The sequence below is a fragment of the Oncorhynchus clarkii genome, chromosome 11 (genome assembly GCF_045791955.1).
Source record: "Oncorhynchus clarkii lewisi isolate Uvic-CL-2024 chromosome 11, UVic_Ocla_1.0, whole genome shotgun sequence".
NCBI classification, from domain to species: Eukaryota; Metazoa; Chordata; class Actinopteri; order Salmoniformes; family Salmonidae; genus Oncorhynchus; species Oncorhynchus clarkii.
Genome location: NC_092157.1, coordinates 16,196,148 through 16,218,202, shown reverse-complemented (window position 1 = coordinate 16,218,202; position 22,055 = coordinate 16,196,148). Strand labels below are relative to the sequence as shown.

At 41.9% G+C, this 22,055-nt stretch overlaps 1 protein-coding gene across 1 annotated transcript; it reads right to left on the bottom strand.

Annotated features, from left to right (window-relative positions):
• Positions 1-20,436: 20,436 nt before the first annotated feature.
• Positions 20,437-21,748, bottom strand: LOC139420643 (chemokine (C-C motif) ligand 20b). Its single transcript, XM_071170850.1, has 4 exons — positions 21,543-21,748; positions 21,328-21,430; positions 21,063-21,140; positions 20,437-20,937 (listed from the first exon to the last, which is right to left on the bottom strand). Exons 1-4 carry the CDS (start codon positions 21,619-21,621, stop codon positions 20,895-20,897), a joined length of 303 nt encoding a protein of 100 aa, XP_071026951.1. The 5' UTR covers positions 21,622-21,748; the 3' UTR covers positions 20,437-20,894.
• Positions 21,749-22,055: the final 307 nt, after the last annotated feature.

The following is a 22,055-nucleotide window of genomic DNA, read 5'->3' as shown; positions in this document are numbered from 1 at the left end:
ATGTCGGGCAAAAGCCATCTCGCGCCGTCTTCTCACACTGCTTGGCACTGAGCTCTCTCTCATCACCATATCTGGTGGTGAGTGGAAATGCCAACAGGGTGCTTTAGATGTATACATCCAGTGATACAGCGGTCTCATTGTTCTATCTGTGGTACCATCCTCCTCCCGGGCTCCCCATCCCCTCCCCACACACCACCCTGATAATGTGCTTTTAGGATCTTTAGCTACTAGAGTGACATTAGAGGGCTTGCAGTTGACGTACGATGCCTCCTAGCGGCCATGTTGGAAGACCCCCACATTAATATTTCTGAAAATAACAGCCAAGTGGCTACCCCAAACTGCATGAAAACATTGCCTAAATCTAGTTGATTCGTCACCACGGTAATTTTCTGTAAAGTATTTGGCTGCTCTAACAAGGAAGGACAGACAATGGGGAAAAAATATGCTTACAGATTCCCCACAATCATGAAACACCATTGGTGAAACCAAGATAAGACTCAAGAATGGTCAGAAAAGTGAAGAAACTTATTTGCCCGTCAAGACCTGAACCCAGACAGCTGTCAATAACAGGTCTGCTACGATCATGTCATCACTGGTAAGTCAAGTCTGATCGATTTCGAGTTTAGTTAAGCTGTTATGCTAACCAGGTGTAAGTGAGGACTTGATGTATTCTTTAGGTTAGGTTTTACTTCATGTGTTCGCTCCCATGTGCTGGTAAGGGCACAGATGACAGACAGGTAGGATTCCAGTTGAGGTGGTTTAATAACGCTGAAGATGCACAGGCACAGAACAGCACCGCATAGTGTATGTAGTATGGGTGGGCTAAGGCACTTAGTGGTCTTGCAACTTGCTTCAACCAAAGTGTGTGTGTGTGGTCTGCAAGAGAGAAATAAAGATACAATAGTGAATGACAGAATATAATCTCCACATCTCTTATAAACAATATGCATGGCTAGTACATGACTATGATGACAATGTTATACAGGACCATACAGCGCAATACAACGTGACTCTACTAATTTTAGATCTAAGGGGTGCTGCTGCACGTGTACTACAAAGCATAGCACCATCATCTTCAGTACAGGGCTACAACTGCACAATGAACTTGAATACCTCTAAACAGTGAAATACAATGTAATAGCCATATAATGATGTAGCATACACATATACAATTACAGGGCATATAAACGACGCACCGTGGGACATTATCCTAAACAAATACTGGATTAAATGTCCGAAATGATAAGACAACCATTACAGAGCTAGCCAGCTCACAATAGCTAGCAGTAGAAACTACAATTAGCATAACCATAAATATGACATTAATGTCACAGTGCATTTTCAGACATAAACACCTGAAAGATATGAAATATGTACTTAAATATCAACAAGGACGCACACTGGCCTTGGCTAACAAAATGAAAGATAACTGATGGAAAAACACAAGGATGGCTAGAACTTTGTCTCACTTGACTTCTCTCGAGCTAATCTTCTTCTCTGAGCTGGAGATCGCCCAGCATGCTCTGCTCCACTTGACCGGTGGGTGGAGCTACAACTCTCATATGATGAATTAACATTACTGATATGATTACCTACAAATACTTCACAGTCTTTTGTACACCAGGTTAGCCAAAATTAGCTAGATAGCTTGTAGTTTAGCAATTAGCATGTGTCGCGTGAGTTTAAAGTTTTGGGGAAGCTATTTTTCACCATAAAAATGCACCTTTATAAGAATGGATTACATGCCTCTATCATTGCATTTGCAGACAAATGTAAGCCTACTATTCCTAATGTTATGAATAGATTAGATATTAATAGCCTAAATTATCACTAAGCGCTTAATTTAGTGGCATAGGCTACCATCGTATTAAAAGAGATTCAGCTAATTTCTCCAGTCATATAATGTGTAGTAGAATTCCATGAAATGTTATCAAAGGCCACATTTTTCCTGTGCGAAGGAAACGTCTCTGAAAAAGGGGTCCTGGCTAAAAGGAATCCAGCTTTGGTCAAATTGTCAAAAGTAATTTTTGTTCATTTTAACTAACCCTAACCCTTTTCATAACCTTAACCTAATTCTCCTAACCTGCTACGAAAATGTAAAATAAGACGTGTTGTGGAATATCTAATCAAAAGGGAAGAGAGACTGCAGATTCATTCAAACAACACTTTATTATACGATTAGCAAAAATGAAGCGTATCAACCATCACCAAGAATGGCTCAGAGTTGAAAGCTTAACAAACATAGCCAGGTCTCTGCTTTTATTGAGAAAATACAACCCCTTTCTGTATACGTGGCAGTCAGCAGATACACAACGAATTACGTTTTACACACGGTGTAGACTTAAGATAGCACAAGGTTGACAGCCTGAGGGCTCAACCGTCTAATTGCATTCACAACAAACACTATAGCTGCATTACAAACACTGAAAAGACACACCCTCTCCCCTCAGCCTTCAAATTAAGTGGACACTTCTGATGACGCATCATGACGTCTGACGAGATTACACTTGCAGGGTGAGGGAGGAAGGAATTAATTTTAAATGGACCGCCCATGCCTGGAAATTCATCACCCGTTTGTGTGTTTTTTTTGTGGGTGCTTTATATGCGCTACAGTCAATTATGATTGCATGTCTACTTATATTAATAATTATATAGTTATTATAAACTGGGTGGTTCGAGCCCTGAATGCTGATTGGCTGACAGCTGTGGTACAGTGGGGCAAAAAAAGTATTTATTCAGCCACCAATTGTGCAAGTTCTCCCACTTAAAAAGATGAGAGAGGCCTGTAATTTTCATCATAGGTACACTTCAACTATGACAGACAAAATTAGGAAAAAAAATCCAGAAAATCCCACTGTAGGATTTTTAATGAATTTATTTGCAAATTGTGGTGGAAAATAAGTATTTGGTCAATAACAAAAGTTTATCTCAATACTTTGTTATATACCCTTTGTTGGCAATGACAGAGGTCAAACGTTTTCTGTAAGTCTTCACAAGGTTTTCACACACTGTTGCTGGTATTTTGGCCCATTCCTCCATGCAGATCTCCTCTAGAGCAGTGATGTTTTGGGGCTGTTGCTGGGCAACACGGACTTTCAACTCCCTCCAAAGATTGTCTATGGGGTTGAGATCTGGAGACTGGCTAGGCCACTCCAGGACCTTGAAATGCTTCTTACGAAGCCACTCCTTCGTTGCCCAGGCGGTGTGTTTGGGATCATTGTCATGCTGAAAGACCCAGCCACGTTTCATCTTCAATGCCCTTGCTGATGGAAGGAGGTTTTCACTCAAAATCTCACGATACATGGCCCCATTCATTCTTTCCTTTACACGGATCAGTCATCCTGGTCCCTTTGCAGAAAAACAGCCTCAAAGCATGATGTTTCCACCCACATGCTTCACAGTAGGTATGGTGTTCTTTGGATGCAACTCTTTGTCCTCCAAACACGACGAGTTGAGTTTTTACCAAAAAGTTATATTTTGGTTTCATCTGACCATAAGACATTCTCCCAATCTTCTTCTGGATCATCCAAATGCTCTCTAGCAAACTTCAGACGGGCCTGGACATGTACTGGCTTAAGCAGGGGGACACGTCTGGCACTGCAGGATTTGAGTCCCTGGCGGCGTAGTGTGTTACTGATGGTTGGCTTTGTTACTTTGGTCCCAGCTCTCTGCAGGTCATTCACTAGGTCCCCCCGTGTGGTTCTGGGATTTTTGCTCACCGTTCTTGTGATCATTTTGACCCCACGGGGTGAGATCTTGTGTGTAGTCCCAGATTGAGGGAGATTATTAGTGGTCTTGTATGTCTTCCATTTCCTAATAATTGCTCCCACAGTTGATTTATTCAAACCAAGCTGCTTATCTATTGCAGATTCAGTCTTTCCAGCCTGGTGCAGGTCTACAATTTTGTTTCTGGTGTCCTTTGACAGCTCTTTGGTCTTGGCCATAGTGGAGTTTGGAGTGTGACTGTTTGAGGTTGTGGACAGGTGTCTTTTATACTGATAACAAGTTCAAACAGGTGCCATTAATACAGGTAACGAGTGGAGGACAGAGGAGCCTCTTAAAGACAAAGTTACAGGTCTGTGAGAGCCAGAAATCTTGCTTGTTTGTAGGTGACCAAATACTTATTTTCCACCATAATTTGCAAATAAATTCATTAAAAATCCTACAATGGGATTTTCTGGATTTTTTTTCTCATTTTGTCTGTCATAGTTGAAGTGTACCTATGATGAAAATTACAGGCCTCTCTCATCTTTTTAAGTGGGAGAACTTGCACAATTGGTGGCTGACTAAATACTTTTTTGCCCCACTGTATATACGACCGTAAACCAGGAAAATGTTTTATTTATACAATTTCCAAAAGATAACCAAACAAAAACATCATTACTTTTACGAGACATGTTTGTGCCGTCATGTGCATTAGTAGCACAATTTCTAACTTATTTACATTTGTTTTTACTTACACTTGTATGTTGACTTCTCCATTTTGATGTTTAGGTTTTACGTTTTGGCTGACTTTTCTTAGTGGATGTACAATCATCGCGAATTTAATTATGGGGCGTTTCAGAACCCCGAAGTGAACATAACTGTACACTTGCAAACTCGATCAAAAACAAGGGTTGAGGAGCATACGTTGCGAACTTCCCTTGTTTGGCTAATAGTTTAGACCAATGGTGACTGTCACACCCTGATCTGTTTCACATGTCCTTGTTATTGTCTCCATACTCTCCAGGTGTCTCTTGTTTTCCCCAGTGTATTAACCCTGTGTTTCTTGTCTCTCTGTGCCAGTTCGACTTGCATGTTTCCAAGTCAACCAGCTTCTTTCCTGTTCTCCTGCTTTTTGCATTTCTCGTTTTTGTAGTCCTTCCGGTTTTGACCCTTGCCTGTTTCTGGACTTTGTACACGCCTGCCTTACCATTCTGCCTGCCTTGACCACAAGCCTGTCTGCCACTCTGTACCTCCTGGACTCTGATCTGGTTTTGACCTTTTGCCTGTCCACGACCATTCTCTTGCCTACTCCTTTTGAATTAATAAATATAAGACTCCAACCGTCTGCCTCCTGTGTTTGCATCTGGGTCTCGCCTTGTGTCATGATAGTGATGATGATTCCCCCAAGGACATAAAGCGAGGGTAAGTGGAGGTCTTTTATGAGTTTGAAACGCAGCCTAAATCCCAGAAAGAGAAGTTTGTATCAGGTTAGAAAAAACACTAGCATATAACGAGACAATTCTTTAAACAGTAAAACAAGGGATAGCATGACTAATTATGTAATTTTCCACGATAGACGTTCATTTGACAAAAGCTGGATCCCTTCTAACCATGACAATAAAACGGGGAGAAGCAAATTGTACAATATGACGTCCATATAGCCTGGAGAACATGAATTCCAGTGGTTATCATATATATTCATATGATAACCCAATGATCATTTGTTGAGAACTTCATTCATAAGAGGAGGGACAATGTATGGACACTACAGTATAGGACAAAGGCCTCAATGGGATAGGACAACCTGCTATGTTGACTATTGGTTGTTCAAGCCCAACAATATATGTATTCTTTATATGACAATAAAACACCTGAATGAATTCAACACAACCAAACAATTAAGAGCCCTGATTGTATAGGTGACCTGAAGAAGTGATATTCAAACAAATGAAAAGCACACCTGATGTTAATGTACTGTAGGTTCACCAGCTGACCTCTGTCAAGACAGCCATGTCGACTGGATTCCCACTGTAAAGATGAGCAATGCTTCAGCAGCATCAGTTTCTACCACTTTGTCATTTTCCAGATATGAAAAGGAGACATCCCTCAATTATAGGGGATGGTTGTCATATGCTGTGCTTTGGTAAATCTGAACGATTCTGTTGTGCCATTTGAGTAGCACGCCTTCACCTTGTTGTCATGACAACAGTGCCCCCTTAAACCATATGAACATTTAAAATGTAATTTGGAACATAAAAGACTGTTTATGATATTATAAACATATTGTACTTTAACAGGGAAATATTATTGTACAGTTGAAATTAAAAGTATTTTGTTATCTCTGCTTTGCCAAGGCCCTTTGAATAAAACGTATTTCTTATAGCCCAACTCTTAAAAAAAACTATTTTAAACACATTTAGCATAGACAAAGTAATTGTTGTGGTAGTCTTAGGCAAACCATCACAGTGGCATCTCCAAGTGCCACTTAGACCTTCTTGGATAAAAGTACCTGGCAGTGAACTCTATAGCTGTGTTTGTTTTAAGCTATGGATCCCATCTCCTGCTTTCAAACATTTCACCACATAGATTACAAGGGATGGATTTGCACCAACAAAATGTCATGTCAGCACAAGGCATGTACAAAATCGAGTATAATGATTAGGCTCATATACATTGTCTACTGGTATGGTTTTTAAATTGAGAACATAGAGCTGAACAAGATATTAACAGTGTGTGAGTTAAGCTATTCTCTGTTTCAGATGCACAATGTCAAGAGTTGCATTGCAAATGCCCATAAGGCTAATGTCATCATACTGTAGGCCTGTGGTTCCCAACTCCGGTCCTCGAGTACCCCCCAACAGTACAGTTTTATTGTAGCTGTGGACAAACTCACCTGATTTTACTTGTCAACTAATCATCAGGCCCTCTGAGTTGAATCAGGTATGTTTGTCCAGGGCTACAACAAAAGTGTGCTGTTGGGGGAACTGGAGGGCTGGAGTTGGGAACCACTGCTGTAGGCCTATGGCTACATTGGCGTGGCATGCCATTATCAGCTGCATAATGGGTTCACATGGCTGATATCCAGAAAAAATTATGACAACCAAATAAAACTTATTGAGAGCTTATGACTGAACAAAAATGTTATTTTAATTTGAGAATACAACACAAAAACACAGACAAATTAGAGACAGATTCTCTTCCCTTCTTATTGTAGGATTGTGATCTGTGATTAATCAACATCAACACTAGTCAATCTTGAATAATAGTTAAGTTAACAATTCAAACAAGTTTAAACACTTCACTTCAAAGAATCAACACTTTCATATTTCAAAGTCTACAAGTAAGCTAACTCATATGTAAAGGTTAGACATTTTAGTAACAAGTAGGCTATTATTACTAAAACACAATTTTAGGTAAAAAAACAAAAAAACAGTCAATACCAGATGTGGTTAACCTCGCTCCATTGATCTCTGATTTACTGGGTGAACAGACTTCTGTTCCCGTACAACAATAGCACACTGGATTATTAATGAACTAATTAAGTTTGATACATTGAATCAGGTGTGTTAGTACTGGGCTGGAACAGAAGCCTGCACACCCAGTTGTAATAGGTTTATACATTGTGTGACTTTTAAACTGTATTTTTATTCACAGAATTTGCTAACATAATCCATGGTGTACAAGGATGTACCTTTAATCTCGAGACATTCATTGGGACCTCTTCATCTGCAGACAGGATTCGACGTCTCTCTATATCTGAGGAGAGAAAACAGGCTGCATTATAGTCAAGTTAGACAGCCTAGAATATTATGTCGCTACAGTGCATTCTGAATTATTCAGACCCCTTCCCTCTTCCACATTTTGTTAAATTACAGCCATAGGCCAGACAAAATTGATTCACTGTTTAGCTGTCACGAGAATTTTTAATCACAATGATAATCACTAACAATCAATAGCTTTGACCAATCCCCGGGGTTTGTAAGACCATGGGTTTAATAATAATTAGGCAAAGACTCAGCTTATGCAAAAGGATAGTACAGTTTATTCACGAGAACATTCTGAAGTCCACAATACAAACCCAGTCTTTATAACACACAAACAAGTTCAAATCGTAAACTACGCCTTGCTCAGACAGTCTGTGTTTTTCCACTACACAGATACATTCTTTCTTTAATCTGCAACATGTTTCATCATTTTCTGCAAGCCCAACAGTTTCTCCCCTCCACAGGTGGAGACAGAATGTCCTGTAAGGAACACAGTAATACAACTTGTCTGTCGATAGCTGCTCTTATCATCTGTTTCACACTTGCACCCTGCTTACGTACTAAAAAGGAACAAAAGGTCCTTGTTCTAATCCTGACTAAAACTACACACATCATCAGATTATAGTTTTATGATTCTAATAAATGTCATACAATTATATGGTTTCAGGGTGGAATATTCGAATCATTACCTTTAAGCATATAATTCCCTTATCATTAATAACTTATTTGGGACAGGGGGCAGTATTTTCACGTCCGGATGAAAAGCGTGTCCAAAGTAAACAGCCTGCTACTCAGACCCAGAAGCTAATATATGCATATTATTAGTAGATTTGGATGGAAATCACTCTGAAGTTTCGAAAACTGTTTGAATCATGTCTGTGAGTATAACAGAACTTATTTGACAGGCGAAACCCAGAGGACAAAGCGTTCCGATTGTTTTTTTTTGAGGTCACTCTCTTTTCAATGGGTTTTCATTGGGAATACATATTTCTAATCGACTTTCCTGCAGTTCCTATCGCTTCCACTGGATGTCAACAGTCTTTAGAAATTGGTTGAGGTTTTTCCTTTGAGAAATGAAGAAGTAATACTGTTCAGAATGAGGCTCGACGGAAGATGAGGCTCTTTGTTAGAGGCGCATGACCTGAAAGCACGCTCCACTGTTTTCCTCCGGTATTGAACACAGTATATCCCGTCGTCAATTTGATCGATTATTTACATTAAAAAAGACCTAAAGTTGTATTACAAAAGTAGTTTGAAATGTTTGGACAATGCTTTCAGGTAACTTTTGAGATATTCTGTAGTCACGTTGGGCAAGTTGGAACCGGTGTTTTTCTGGATCAAATGCGCCAAATAAATGGACATTTTGGATATATATCGACGGAATTAATCGAACAAAAGGACCATTTGTGATGTTTATGGGACATATTGGAGTGCCAACAGAAGAAGCTCATCAAAGGTAAGGCATGAATTATATTTTTATTTCTGCATTTTGTGTCGCGCCTGCAGGGTTGAAATATGCTTTTCTCTCTTTGTTTACTGGGGTGCTATCCTCAGATAATAGCATCGTTTGCTTTCGCCATAAAACATTTTTTAAATCTGACACGTTGGCTGGATTCACAACAAGTGTAGCTTTAATTTGATATATTGAATGTGTGATTTCATCAAAGTTGATTTTTTTATAGTAATTTATTTGAATTTGGCGCTCTGCATTTTCACTCGATGTTGGCCAGGTGGGACGCTACCGTCCTACATATCCCAGAGGGGTTAACGGAACCCCCCCCCTCCCCCAGAAAAGTGAGGCGAGCGAGCGAAAAATAAATAATCAGGTGGATAAGGAATAACTTTACCACATTATCCTAGCTGCTATATAAACATGAACAATAGGAGATATATTCAATTTTCAGATTATTATTATTAATACACAAATTAACATTAATTAACATTATTGACATAGGATGTATAATAGAATGCAATATTCTACCATATTCAAAAATTATACAAAAATAAAAAAGTTATGTATGAATGTATTATCAGTTCATTTTATCTACTTAATTGTATAGCCTAACAAATTCAAGAATGATTGAAAATAAATACTTGTAATCAAATTAAAATGTTGATGCATAATAATGAGTTAATTACCTGAATGCATCTCTATAGCCTAGGCATTAACAAAATATTAATACAAATATGATTAGGCCTCTCATAGACTTGGTCTTGTAGAAAGAGGGTCAATCACGTCTGCCAAATGAATGTAGCATTGGAAAAAAATCCAGCCATAAAGTATAACTTTTAACATCCCCAAAAATATTTTGTTTATAACATGCACAATTAGAAGCATCAATCTATATAGATCAGGTGTGACTAAATTCGAGCCCAGTAACTTGGATGCTCATTGCATCCTCCTTCGATTGTCTCGTCTGGCTGCCACGAAAAGCCCCCACCTGCTGATCTGCATGAAGTGTATGCGTGCCACTGGCGATGTACTTAGCTGTTCTTGGCGGCGCATCATCACGTCAAATGCATTCCGTTGTGGTGTTATCGGTTTTCCTACTACTACTGGTAGTACCGGTAAAATGTAAGTTATGAATCACAAATCACCATACAGCTGACACACTTCGATTTCATCAATCATTTTGAGTTCAATTTGGTTGTCCAAAATACTATCAGCTTGCACTGATGAATGCCCTGATCTCTGGCCAGTCAATATATTAAATTACATTGTTGTTTGTATATTAAATTAATATTGTTGTATATTAAATCGCTTCTGATAGATCTGAAAATGATGCAATAACCATTAATTTAACCAACTGTTTGTTTATAATGAGAGATGTACCAACTTTTACCCTGGACACATAAATAGTAGGAATTTGTGCTGGCTTCAACCATGACCGCAAGAGAGAGAAATTAAGCATCTGCACGTCGTCTGCAGGTGCAAGTGTGTGTGTTTTATTGTCCAATCCTAGGCTTGAACATGATCTGAGCACGATCTGAGGCTGTTTGGTCTCTTGGGCATCAATTTGGGAAAGCCTCAAGGGAGAGCGGACAGTGCATTATAAACAAAAAGCTGCATGTATTGGCCAAAAAATAACACATCTGATTATTTAGATTTTTCTCAGTGTGTGGAGAAAAGTGAGGCGGGGCATCTGTTAAACAGTAATTGAACTTTGTCCAGCCTTATTCTAAAATTTCAATATTTTTTTCCCCACATCAATCTACACACAACATCCCATAATGAAGAAGATGGCTACAACAGACATGGCAGTTCTGCTTCTAGATCTGAAGCAACTTCTTTTTTTTGTGTGTTATTTTTTACATTATTAGCTCAGAAAGTTGTTTGTGTTATTACATACAGCCGGAAAAAAACCTTTTGGATATCAGAGTGGCGGTAACTCACCAGCATGACGACCAGAAATATGACTTTCCCGAATTGGATCCTTTGTTCGTACCCCCCATGGCAATTGAACTTATCCCAGAGGTCGCTCCAAGACGTCACAGGCAGAGAAGAGTTATTTGGAGTGGACTTCTAGTCGGACTCAGGAGGCGTGCACACTATCCACCGCTTCCAAGTATTTTATTCGCTAATGTTCAGGCCTTGGATAATAAAGTAGACGAGCTCTGGGCGAGGATCTCCTTCCAGAGAGACACCAGGGACTGTAAAATACTCTCACAGAATCATGGCTCTCACCAGATATACTGTCCCTGTTCATACAGCCAGCTGGGTTCTCAGTACATCAGGTAGACAGGAATAAAGAACTCTCCGGAAAGAAGAAAGGTGGTGGTGTATGTTTCATGATTAATATGATTGTGATAACGTACAGGAACGCAAGTCCTTTTGTTAACCCGACCTAGAATATCTCACAATCAAATGACGACCGTATTACCTCCCAAGAGAATTCTCTTCGGTTATAGTCACAGCCATGTATATTCCCCCTCAAGCCACGACGGCCCTCAAGAAACTACACTGGACTTTGTGCAAACTGGAAACCACATATCCTGAGGAAGCATGTTTGTAGCTGGGGATTTTAACAAAGCATATTTTAGGAAAACGCTACCGAAGTTAAATCAACACATTGCCTGTAGTAGTCGCACTACAAAAACTCTCAACCTTTGTGAGTCTCCCTTCCATGATGGCTACAAGGCCCTCCCCCGCCCTCCCTTCAGAAAATCTGATCACGACTCCATTCTGCTCCTCCCTCTGTATAGGCAGAAATTCAAACAGGAAGTACCCGTGCTAAGGTCTATTCAATGCTGGTCTGACCAATCAGAATCCACGCTTCAAGATTGTTTTGATCACACGGACTGGGATATGTTCCGGGTAAGTCTCTGAGCATAACATTGACGTATACACGGACACGGGGACTGAGTTCACCAGGAAGTGTTTAGGGGATGTTGTTCCCACTGTGACTATTAAAACCTACCCAAACCAAAAACCATGGACAGATGGCAGCATTCGCTCAAAACTGAAAGCGCGAACCACCACATTTAACCACGGCAAGGTGACTGGGAATATGGTTGAATACAAACAGTGTAATTATTCCCTCCGTAAGGCAATCAAACAGGCAAAACGTCAGTACGCAATTCAACGGCTTAGACACAAGACGTATGGAGCAGGGTCTACAGACAATCACGGATTACAAACGGAAAACCAGCCACGTTGGGGACACCGACGTCTTGATCCCGGACAAGCTAAACACCTTCTTCACCTGCTTTGAGGATAACACAGTGCCACTGACGCCGTCTGCTCGCAAGGACTATGGGCTCTCGTTCTCCGTGGCCGACGTGGGTAAGACATTTAAGCGTGTTAACCCACGCAAGGCTGCTGGGTCAGACGGTATCCCTAGCATGCGCAGATCAACTGGCTGGAGTGTTTACGGACATATTAAATCTCTTCCTATCCCAGTCTGCTGTCACCATTTGCTTCAAGACGTCCACCATTGTTCCAGTACCCAAGAAAGCAAAGGTAACTGAACTAAATTACTATCGCCCCGTAGCACTCACTTCTGTCATCATGAAGTGCTTTGAGAGGCTAGTTAAGGATCATATCACCTCCGCCTTACCCGACACCCTAGACCCACTTCAATTTGCATACGACCCCAATAGATCCACAGATGATGCAATCGCCATTGCACTGCCCACTGCCCTATCCCTTCTGAACTAGAGGTCGACCGATTATGATTTTTCAACGCCGATACCGATACCGATTATAGGAGGACCCAAAAAAAACGATACCGTTTAATCGGCCAATTTTTTATTTTATTTGTAATAATGACAATTACAACAATACTGAATGAACACTTATTTTAACTTAATATAATACATCAATAAACTCAATTTAGCCTCAAATAAATAATGAAACATGTTCAATTTGGTTTACATAATGCAAAAAAAAAGTGTTGGAGAAGAAAGTAAAAGTGCAATATGTGCCATGTAAGAAAGCTAACGTTTAAGTTCCTTGCTAAGAACATTAGAACATATGAAAGCTGGTGGTTCCTTTTAACATGAGTCTTCAATATTCCCAGGTAAGAAGTTTTAGGTTGTAGTTACAGGAATTATAGGATTATAGTTATAGTCCGGGGCCCTCGCAGCGGACTGAAGACCCTCGTAGAGGGCGCCACTGGACTGAGGGGCGCCTCTGGACTGAGGGGCTGAGATTCTGGCAGCTCCGGAGTGAAGGGCGGCTCTGGCAGCTCCTGACTGACGGGCGGCTCTGGGCTGTGGGGGAGCACTGGAGATCTGGTGCTTACCACTCGCACCTCTCCATTAGGCTCAATGCCCACTTTCGCCCTTCACGTAACAGGCAGGCTCCTCGTGGAGTGCAATGTAATCAGGTGGTTAGAGCGTTGGACTAGTTAACTGTAAGGTTGCAAGATTGAATCCCCGAGCTGACAAGGTAAAAATCTGTCGTTCTGCCCCTGAACAAGGCAGTTAACCCACCGTTCCTAGGCCGTCATTGAAAATAAGAATGTGTTCTTAACTGACTTGCCTAGTTAAATAAAAATTAAATAAAGGTGTTAAAAAAATGTTTTACAAAAAAATAGTCCAAATCGGTGTCCAAAAATATTAATTTCCGATTGTTATGAAAACTTGAAATCGGCCCTAATTAATCGGCCATTCCGATTAATCGGTCAACCTCTAGTCTGAACCCCGCCCAGTGCAACTGAGTTCTGGACTTCATGACGGGCCACCCCCCAGGTGGTGAAGGTAGGAAACAACACCTCCACTACGCTGATCCTCAACACAGGGGCCCCACGAGGGAGCATGCTCAGCCCCCTCCTGTACTCCCTGTTCACCTTTGACTGCGTGGCCACGCACGCCTCCAACTCAATCATCAAGTTTGCAGATGACACAACAGTAGTAGGCCTGATTACCAACAATGACGAGACTCTGACGAGGCTCTTGCGGAGTGGTGCCAGGAAAATAACCATTCTCTCAATGTCAACAAAATTAAGGAGCAGACCGTGGACTTCAGGAGACAACAGAGAGAGCACGCCTCTATTCACATCGATGGGACCACAGTGTAGAAGGTGAAATCATACATATCACTGACAATCTGAAATGGTCCACCCACACAGGCAGTGTGGTGAAGAAGGCCAACAACTTCAGGAGGCTGAAGAAATTTGGCTTGGCCCGAGACCCTCACAAACTTTTACAGATGTACAATTGAGAGCATCCTGTCGGGCTGTATCGCTGCCTGGTATGGCAACTGCACCGCCCGCAACCGCAGGGCTATCCAGAGGGTGATGCGGTCTGCCCAACGCATCACCGGGCGCACACTGCCTGCCCTCCAGGACACCTACTGCACCCGATGTCACAGGAAGGCCAAAAAGATAATCAAGGACATCAACCACCTGAGCCACGGCCTGTTCATATGTATATACTGTACTCTACTGTATTTTAGTCAATGCCCCTCAGACATTGCTCACCTTAATATTTATATATTTCTTAATTACATTCTTTTACTTTTGGATTTGTGTGTATTGTTGTGAATTGTTAGATTCTACTGCACTGTTGGAGCTAGGAACACAAGCATTTTGCTACACCTGCAATAACATCTGCTAAATATGTGTATGTGACCAATTAAACTAGATTTGATCTTGACAAAGGGAAAACAGGTTTAGGATTTTTTTGCAAATGTATAAAAAAACAAAAACAGAAATACCTTATTTAGATAAATAACTTGATTGGAGTCCACCTGTGGCAAATTCAGTTGATTGGACATGATTTGGAAAGGCACACACCTGTCTACATAAGGTCCCACAGTTGACAGTGCATGTCAGAGCAAAAACCAAGTTATGAGGTCGAAGGAATTGTCCACAAAGCTCAGAGAGACTTGGGGAAGGGTACCATAAAATGTCTGTAGCATTGATGTTCCCCAAGAACACAGTGGCCTCTTCCTAGAGCTGGCCGCCGGGCCAAACTGAGCAATCGGGGGAGAAGGGCCTTGGTCAGGGAGATGACCAAGAACCCGATGGTCACTCTGACAGAGCTCCAGAGTTCCTCTGTGGAGATGGGAGAACATTCTAAAGAACAACCATCTCTGCAGCACTCTACCAATCAGGACTTTATGGTAGAGTGGCCAGACAGAAGCCACTCCTCAGTAAAAGGCACATGACAGCCCGCTTGGAGTTTGCCAAAAGGCACCAAAAGGACTCTCAGACCATGAGAAACAAGATTCTCTGTTCTGATGAAACCAAGAATGAAAACAAACATACAGTCAATAATACAGTAGAAACAAGTCTATATACGACGTGAGCAAATGAGGTGGGATAAGGTAAAGCCCCCCCCCCCCCCCCCCAAAAAAAAGGCCATGGTGGCAAAGTAAATACAATATAGCAAGTAAAACACTGAAATGGTAGATTTGCAGCGGAAGAATGTGCAAAGTAGAAGTAAAAATAATGAGGAGCAAAGGAGCAAAATAAATAAATAAAATAAATACAGTAGGGAAAGAGGTAGTTGTTTGGGTTAAATTATAGGTGGGCTATGTACAGGTGCAGTAATCTGTGAGCTGCTCTGACAGCTGGTGCTTAAAGCTAGTGAGGGAGATAAGTGTTTCCAGTTTCAGAGATTTTTATAGTTCGTTCCAGTCATTGGCAGCAGAGAACTGGAAGGAGAGGCGGCCAAAGAAAGAATTGGTTTTGGGGGTGACCAGAGAGATATACCTGCTGGAGCGCGTGCTACAGGTGGGTGATGCTATGGTGACCAGCGAGCTGAGATAAGGGGGACTTTACCTAGCAGGGTCTTGTAGATGACATGGAGCCAGTGGGTTTGGCGACGAGTATGAAGCGAGGGCCAGCCAACGAGAGCGTACAGGTCGCAATGGTGGGTAGTATATGGGGCTTTGGTGACAAAACGGATGGCACTGTGATAGACTGCATCCAATTTGTTGAGTAGGGTATTGGAGGCTATTTTGTAAATGACCGAAGTCGAGGATTGGTAGGATGGTCAGTTTTACAAGGGTATGTTTGGCAGCATGAGTGAAGGATGCTTTGTTGTGAAATAGGAAGCCAATTCTAGATTTAACTTTGGATTGGAGATGTTTGATGTGGGTCTGGAAGGAGAGTTTACAGTCTAACCAGACACCTAGGTATTTGTAGTTGTCCACGTATTCTAAGTCAGAGCCGTCCAGAGTAGTGATGTTGGACAGGCGGGCAGGTGCAGGCAGCGATCGGTTGAAGAGCATGCATTTAGTTTTACTTGTATTTAAGAGCAATTGGAGGCCACGGAAGGAGAGTTGTATGGCATTGAAGCTTGCCTGGAGGGTTGTTAACACAGTGTCCAAAGAAGAGCCAGAAGTATACAGAATGGTGTCGTCTGCGTAGAGGTGGATCAGAGACTCACCAGTAGCAAGAGTGACATCATTGATGTATACAGAGAAGAGAGTCGGTCCAAGAATTGAACCCTGTGGCACCCCCATAGAGACTGCCAGAGGTACGGAGAGCAGACCCTCCGATTTGACACACTGAACTCTATCAGAGAAGTAGTTGGTGAACCAGGCGAGGCAATCATTTGAGAAACCAAGGCTGTCGAGTCTGCCGATGAGGATGAGGTGATTGACAAGAGTCGAAAGCCTTGGCCAGATCAATGAATACTGCTGCACAGTAATGTTTCTTATCGATGGCGGTTAAGATATCGTTTAGGACCTTGAGCGTGGCTGAGGTGCACACATGACCAGCTCTGAAACCAGATTGTATAGCAGAGAAGGTATGGTGAGATTCGAAATGGTCGGTAATCTGTTTGTTGACTTGGCTTTCGAAGACCTTAGAAAGGCAGGGTAGGATAGATATTGGTCTGTAGCAGTTTGGGTCAAGAGTGTCCCCCCCTTTGAAGAGGGGGATGACCGCAGCTGCTTTCCAATCTTTGGGAATCTCAGACGACACGAAAGAGAGGTTGAACAGGCTAGTAATAGGGGTGGCAACAATTTTGGCAGATAATTTTAGAAAGAAAGGGTCCAGATTGTCTAGCCCGGCTGATTTGTAGGGGTCCAGATTTTGCAGCTCTTTCAGAACATCAGCTGACTGGATTTGGGAGAAGGAGAAATGGGGAAGGCTTGGGCAAGTTGCTGTGGGGGGTGCAGTGCTGTTGACTGGGGTAGGGGTAGCCAGATGGAAAGCATGGCCAGCCGTAGAAAAATGCTTATTGAAATTCTCAATTATAGTGGATTTATCAGTGGTGACAGTGTTTCCTCAGTGCAGTGGGCAGCTGGGAGGAGATGTTCTTATTTTCCATGGACTTTACAGTGTCCCAGAACTTTTTCGAGTTAGCGTTGCAGGAAGCAAATTTCTGCTTGAAAAAGCTAGCCTTGGCTTTTCTAACTGCCTGTGTATAATGGCTTCTAGCTTCCCTGAAAATATGCATATCACGGGGGCTGTTCGATGCTAATGCAGAACGCCATAAGATGTTTTTGTGTTGGTTAAGGGCAGTCAGGTCTGGGGAGAACCAAGGGCTATATCTGTTCCTGGTTCTAAATTTCTTATGCATGCTTATTTAAGATGGTTAGGAAGGCATTTAAAAAAAATAACCAGGCATCCTTTACTGACGGGATGAGATCAATATCCTTCCAGGATACTCCGGCCAGGTCGATTAGAAAGGCCTGCTCGCTGAAGTGTTTCAGGGAGCGTTTGACAGTGATGAGTGGAGGTCGTTTGACCGCTGACCCATTACAGATGCAGGCAAGGACGCAGTGATCGCTGAGATCTTGGTTAAAGACTGCAGAGGTGTATTTAGAGGGCAAGTTGGTTAGGATGATATCTATGAGGGTGCCCGTGTTTACGGCTTTGCGGAGGTACCTGGTAGGTTCATTGATAATTTGTGTGAGATTGAGGGCATCAAGCTTAGATTGTAGGATGGCTGGGATGTTAAGCATGTTCCAGTTTAGGTCGCCTAGCAGCACAAGCTCTGAAGATAGATGGGGGGAAATCAGTTCACATATGGTGTCCAGAGCACAGCTGGGGGCAGAGGGTGGTCTATAGCAGGCGGCAACGGTGAGAGACTTGTTTTTAGAGAGGTAGATTTTTAAAAGTTGAAGTTCAAATTGTTTGGGTACAGACCTGGATGGTAGGACAGAACTCTGCAGGCTATCTTTGCAGTAGATTGCAATACCGCCCCCTTTGGCAGTTCTATCTTGTCTGAAAATATTGTAGTTTGGGATGAAAATTTCTGAATTTTTGGTGGTCTTCCTAAGCCAGGATTCAGACACAGCTAGAACATCCGGGTTGGCAGAGTGTGCTAAAGCAGTGAATAAAACAAACTTAGGGAGGAGGATTCTAATGTTAACATGCATGAAACCAAGGCTATTACGGTTACAGAGGTCATCAAAAGAGAGCGCCTGGGGAATAGGAGTGGAGCTAGGCACTGCAGGGCCTGGATTCACCTCTACATCACCAGATGAAAAGAGGAGGAGTAGGATAATGATACGGCTAAAAGCAATGAGAATTGGCCATCTAGAACGTCTGGAACAGAGAGTTAAAGGAGGTTTCTGGGGGCGATAAAATAGCTTCAAGGTATAATGTACAGACAAAGGTATGGTAGGATGTGAATACAGTGGAGGTAAACCTGGGTATTGAGTGATGATGAGAGAGATATTGTCTCTAGAAACATAATTGAAACCAGGAGATGTCATCGCATGTGTGGGTGGTGGAACTAATAGGTTGGATAAGGTATAGTGAGCAAGACTAGAGGCTCTACAGTGAAATAAGCCAATAAACACCAACCAGAACAGCAATGGACAAGGCATATTGACATTAAGGAGAGGCATGCTTAGTCGAGTGATCAAATGGGTCCAGTGAGTAGTGAGGTTGGTTGGGGTCAAGGCGATTCAGACAGCTAGCCGGGCCATCGGTAGCAAGCTAGCATAGGATGGAGGTCTGTTTTTAGCCACCTCGTGCGTTTCCGTCAGTAGGATTAGTGGGGTTCCGTGTGGTAGAGGGGATCAATCCAATTCGCAAAAAAAGAAAATAGATATAGTTATAGAGGCCCAAGAAAAAAAGAAAAAATATAGTCCGATAGGTCTATTCAGATAGCAGCCGATAAGACAGCTAACGATTAGCGGACCGCAGATGGGCGTTCAGGTAACGTCGTGACGGAGGAGCCAGCTGGATAACTCCCTCGAGCATATAACGTCGGTAGTCCAGTTGTGAAGGCCCGGTGGGGCTCCGCGTTGGCAGTAAAACGGGTCCGGATAGGTGATTGTAGCCCAGGAGTGGCTGATGGAACTCTTCAGCTGGCTAGCTCCGGAATAATTGATGTTTGCTCCGGAATCGACGTAAGCCGATAATCACACGGATAGCAGCTAGCTAGCTGCGAGATCCAGGTATAAATGTCCAGAGCTTGCGGTTGAAATCCGGGGACATGGAGAGAAAAATAGGTCCGGTATGTTCCGAGGCGATAGATTTTCGAGCTAAAGGATAGCTGATGACCACAAACCGTGGTTAGCTGAATACTAACGATTAGCCAGTAAAGAAGCTAACTAGCTTCTGGCTAGCTTCTGGATTAGCTTCTGGCTAGCTTTTGGTTAGCTTCTATGGAGGATTACAGATTTGAGGTAAATAATACTTTCTTTTTTTTTTAAATATAAATTGGTGAGGCGGGTTGCAGGAGAGTGTTTTGAAGATGAGTTTATGGAACAGAAAAAATATATATAAAAAGGTATAAAAAGGTATGCGAAGAAAGTTGTAAATATATATATATATATACGGGACACGACAAGGAGGACAAAAGACGTCTGACTGCTATGCCATCTTGGTGACATTTTTTTCCAAATGCATTTGGAGTTACAACGATAGATACATCAAGATAGCTAAATAGCTAATAATGAAGTTAGCAAGCTGGTTATATTTAATTAATCTAGCTAGTTATACAGTATTTATTTTAGATTTTTTACTAGTTATACAGTTTGTACAGTTAGCTAACTAGTGAACATTACGTTAGCAGCTCATTTGAGTTAGACTGCAGACTAAGTTTCTGTAGCAAGCTAGTTAATAATACATCGTTTTTGATCATATAACTTATTTACTTAGTTGAATAGGTTCTTCCACTTCCTCCGTTTTCTGGATCTTTAGAAAAACTAAATAATGGGCAATCTTCCCTAAGTTTTCGGTGGTAGCTAAACGCATCCAGCCAGGTGGGCGATTGGAGGACTTCGGTCTTCCGACATGGCGCTTGGTGAGGTTGCTAGGTGATTTGTGACGCAACTACAAGCCCTCTATAGTGACTGCTGTAGATCGTAGGTATGTGAACAAGGACACAAGGAAGCAATTTTTTTTTTTTAAAGGACACAAGGAAGCAAAAATAAGCATACCATTGATAGGCCTATTCATGCATGCGTCTGTGTTTGATATCCCTTCCTACACTCTTAAATGTTTTGTGTGGATGATAATGGCATTTTTAGCTTTATATTGTTGTCACATACCGGTAGCCTAGTACACATACAATAAGAGTAGAACACACAGTATTTCAAATACCCATTTTATTATCTATTTCATAGCTTTGAGCTTAAAGTAAGTACACTTCAGTAAAACTCATATAGAGATTTGGACACTTTGGAAATACAAAGTTAAAAAGGTTTTCTCTGGCTTCAATTGGAGAGAGGATATGAAACATCAACACAAAAATATTTTGTGGTACTATGTGTGAAAACTATGTTTTAATGTTTCTACGTGCGTATCAGAAATACTACACCTGCTGTTTATAAAACAGAACAACAACGATGATAAATACAGTTAAACTGAGATGAAACTCAAACCACCTCAGAATCACAGATATGATGAAAAATATTCACTTATATTAAATTATTTAAACATCTTAACCTTCATGAATCTCTCTGTATATTGAAATATATTGCTGTTTGTCTCAGTAAAATATAACATTATATCAATAATGTATTACATGGTGTTCTGTAATGAAAGCCCTCTCCATGGCAACATGAGTTCAGACCCTTTTCTTCAGTTGGGATTTCTTCTCCTGACGCTTGCTATGAACAAAACACACACACACACACACACACACACACACACACACACACACACACGAGTTAGACAAGGATACACACAACTTTTTCCAACGCTTACATGCCTACACATACACAAGTGTACTCACCGCAGACAGCGTTGTACCCTCTTGGTCCAGTCTTGAGAGGGGTCGGCACACACAAACTTGTTCCTTCGATTCTGGAAGCTGCCACAACACAGTACAATGTTAACGCACATTACACACCACAGTGACTGAATGTCAATTGTCTTTCCCCGAATCCTCTCTCCTTGCATCCGAATGCATTGGAGAAGGAGAAGATAAGAGGAATCAAGGAAATACCAGCCATTATTCTACACACAATGTTCTAGGATGTGATTGGAGGATGACTCACATGACAGCGTTGAGGTCACATGAGGAAGTAATGTCTTGGAAGGTGTAGCCTTTCAGCCATCGGCAGTGCACCGGACGCTGAGTGAACTTCAGACAGCAGTCCGCTACACACAAACACATGCATTTTTTTTCTGTGTGTCAGCAAGAGACATTGCGTGCATGTATTTGTACTAAGGTTCATGTGCATATATAGCATGTGTGTGTGTTGGCACTCACCTGATTGTGTGGTGGGAATGAGGGTGATGATGAGGAGAGAGAACAGAACAGCCAGGACACAGACTCTACAGCTTATCATCCTAATCTTCAGATGGGTCCCACAGAGATGCTGAGAAAGGGGGCGAGAGAGAAAGTGTTTTTCAATAGAGTTGAGAGAGATTGTTTTCTGACTGGGATTTGGAGCTCCTTAAGTAGGGCGCTGGCTGGAGTTTCCCAACAGGTGATAGCAATGCCATGGAAAGTATTGGCAGGGGGTGGGCAGGTGGGAACTGTGGGTGTGCAAGTGGGGTTATTAGGTTGTTGAAGGACTCGGTCTGCTCATGTGTGTGCTCTGCCAGAGAAAGTGACTTTTGTTCTCCACTTCCTCCTTGACTGCAGGTTAATGATCTTATTTCCCTCCACTGAAAGATAGGACTGGAATGTGAGAAGTGTGGGAGTAGAGCGGCACAATTTTAACTGAGGAGTGTGAAAACAGTTCAATGAATGGGAGTTGATGTCATGGCTATTCTGTCC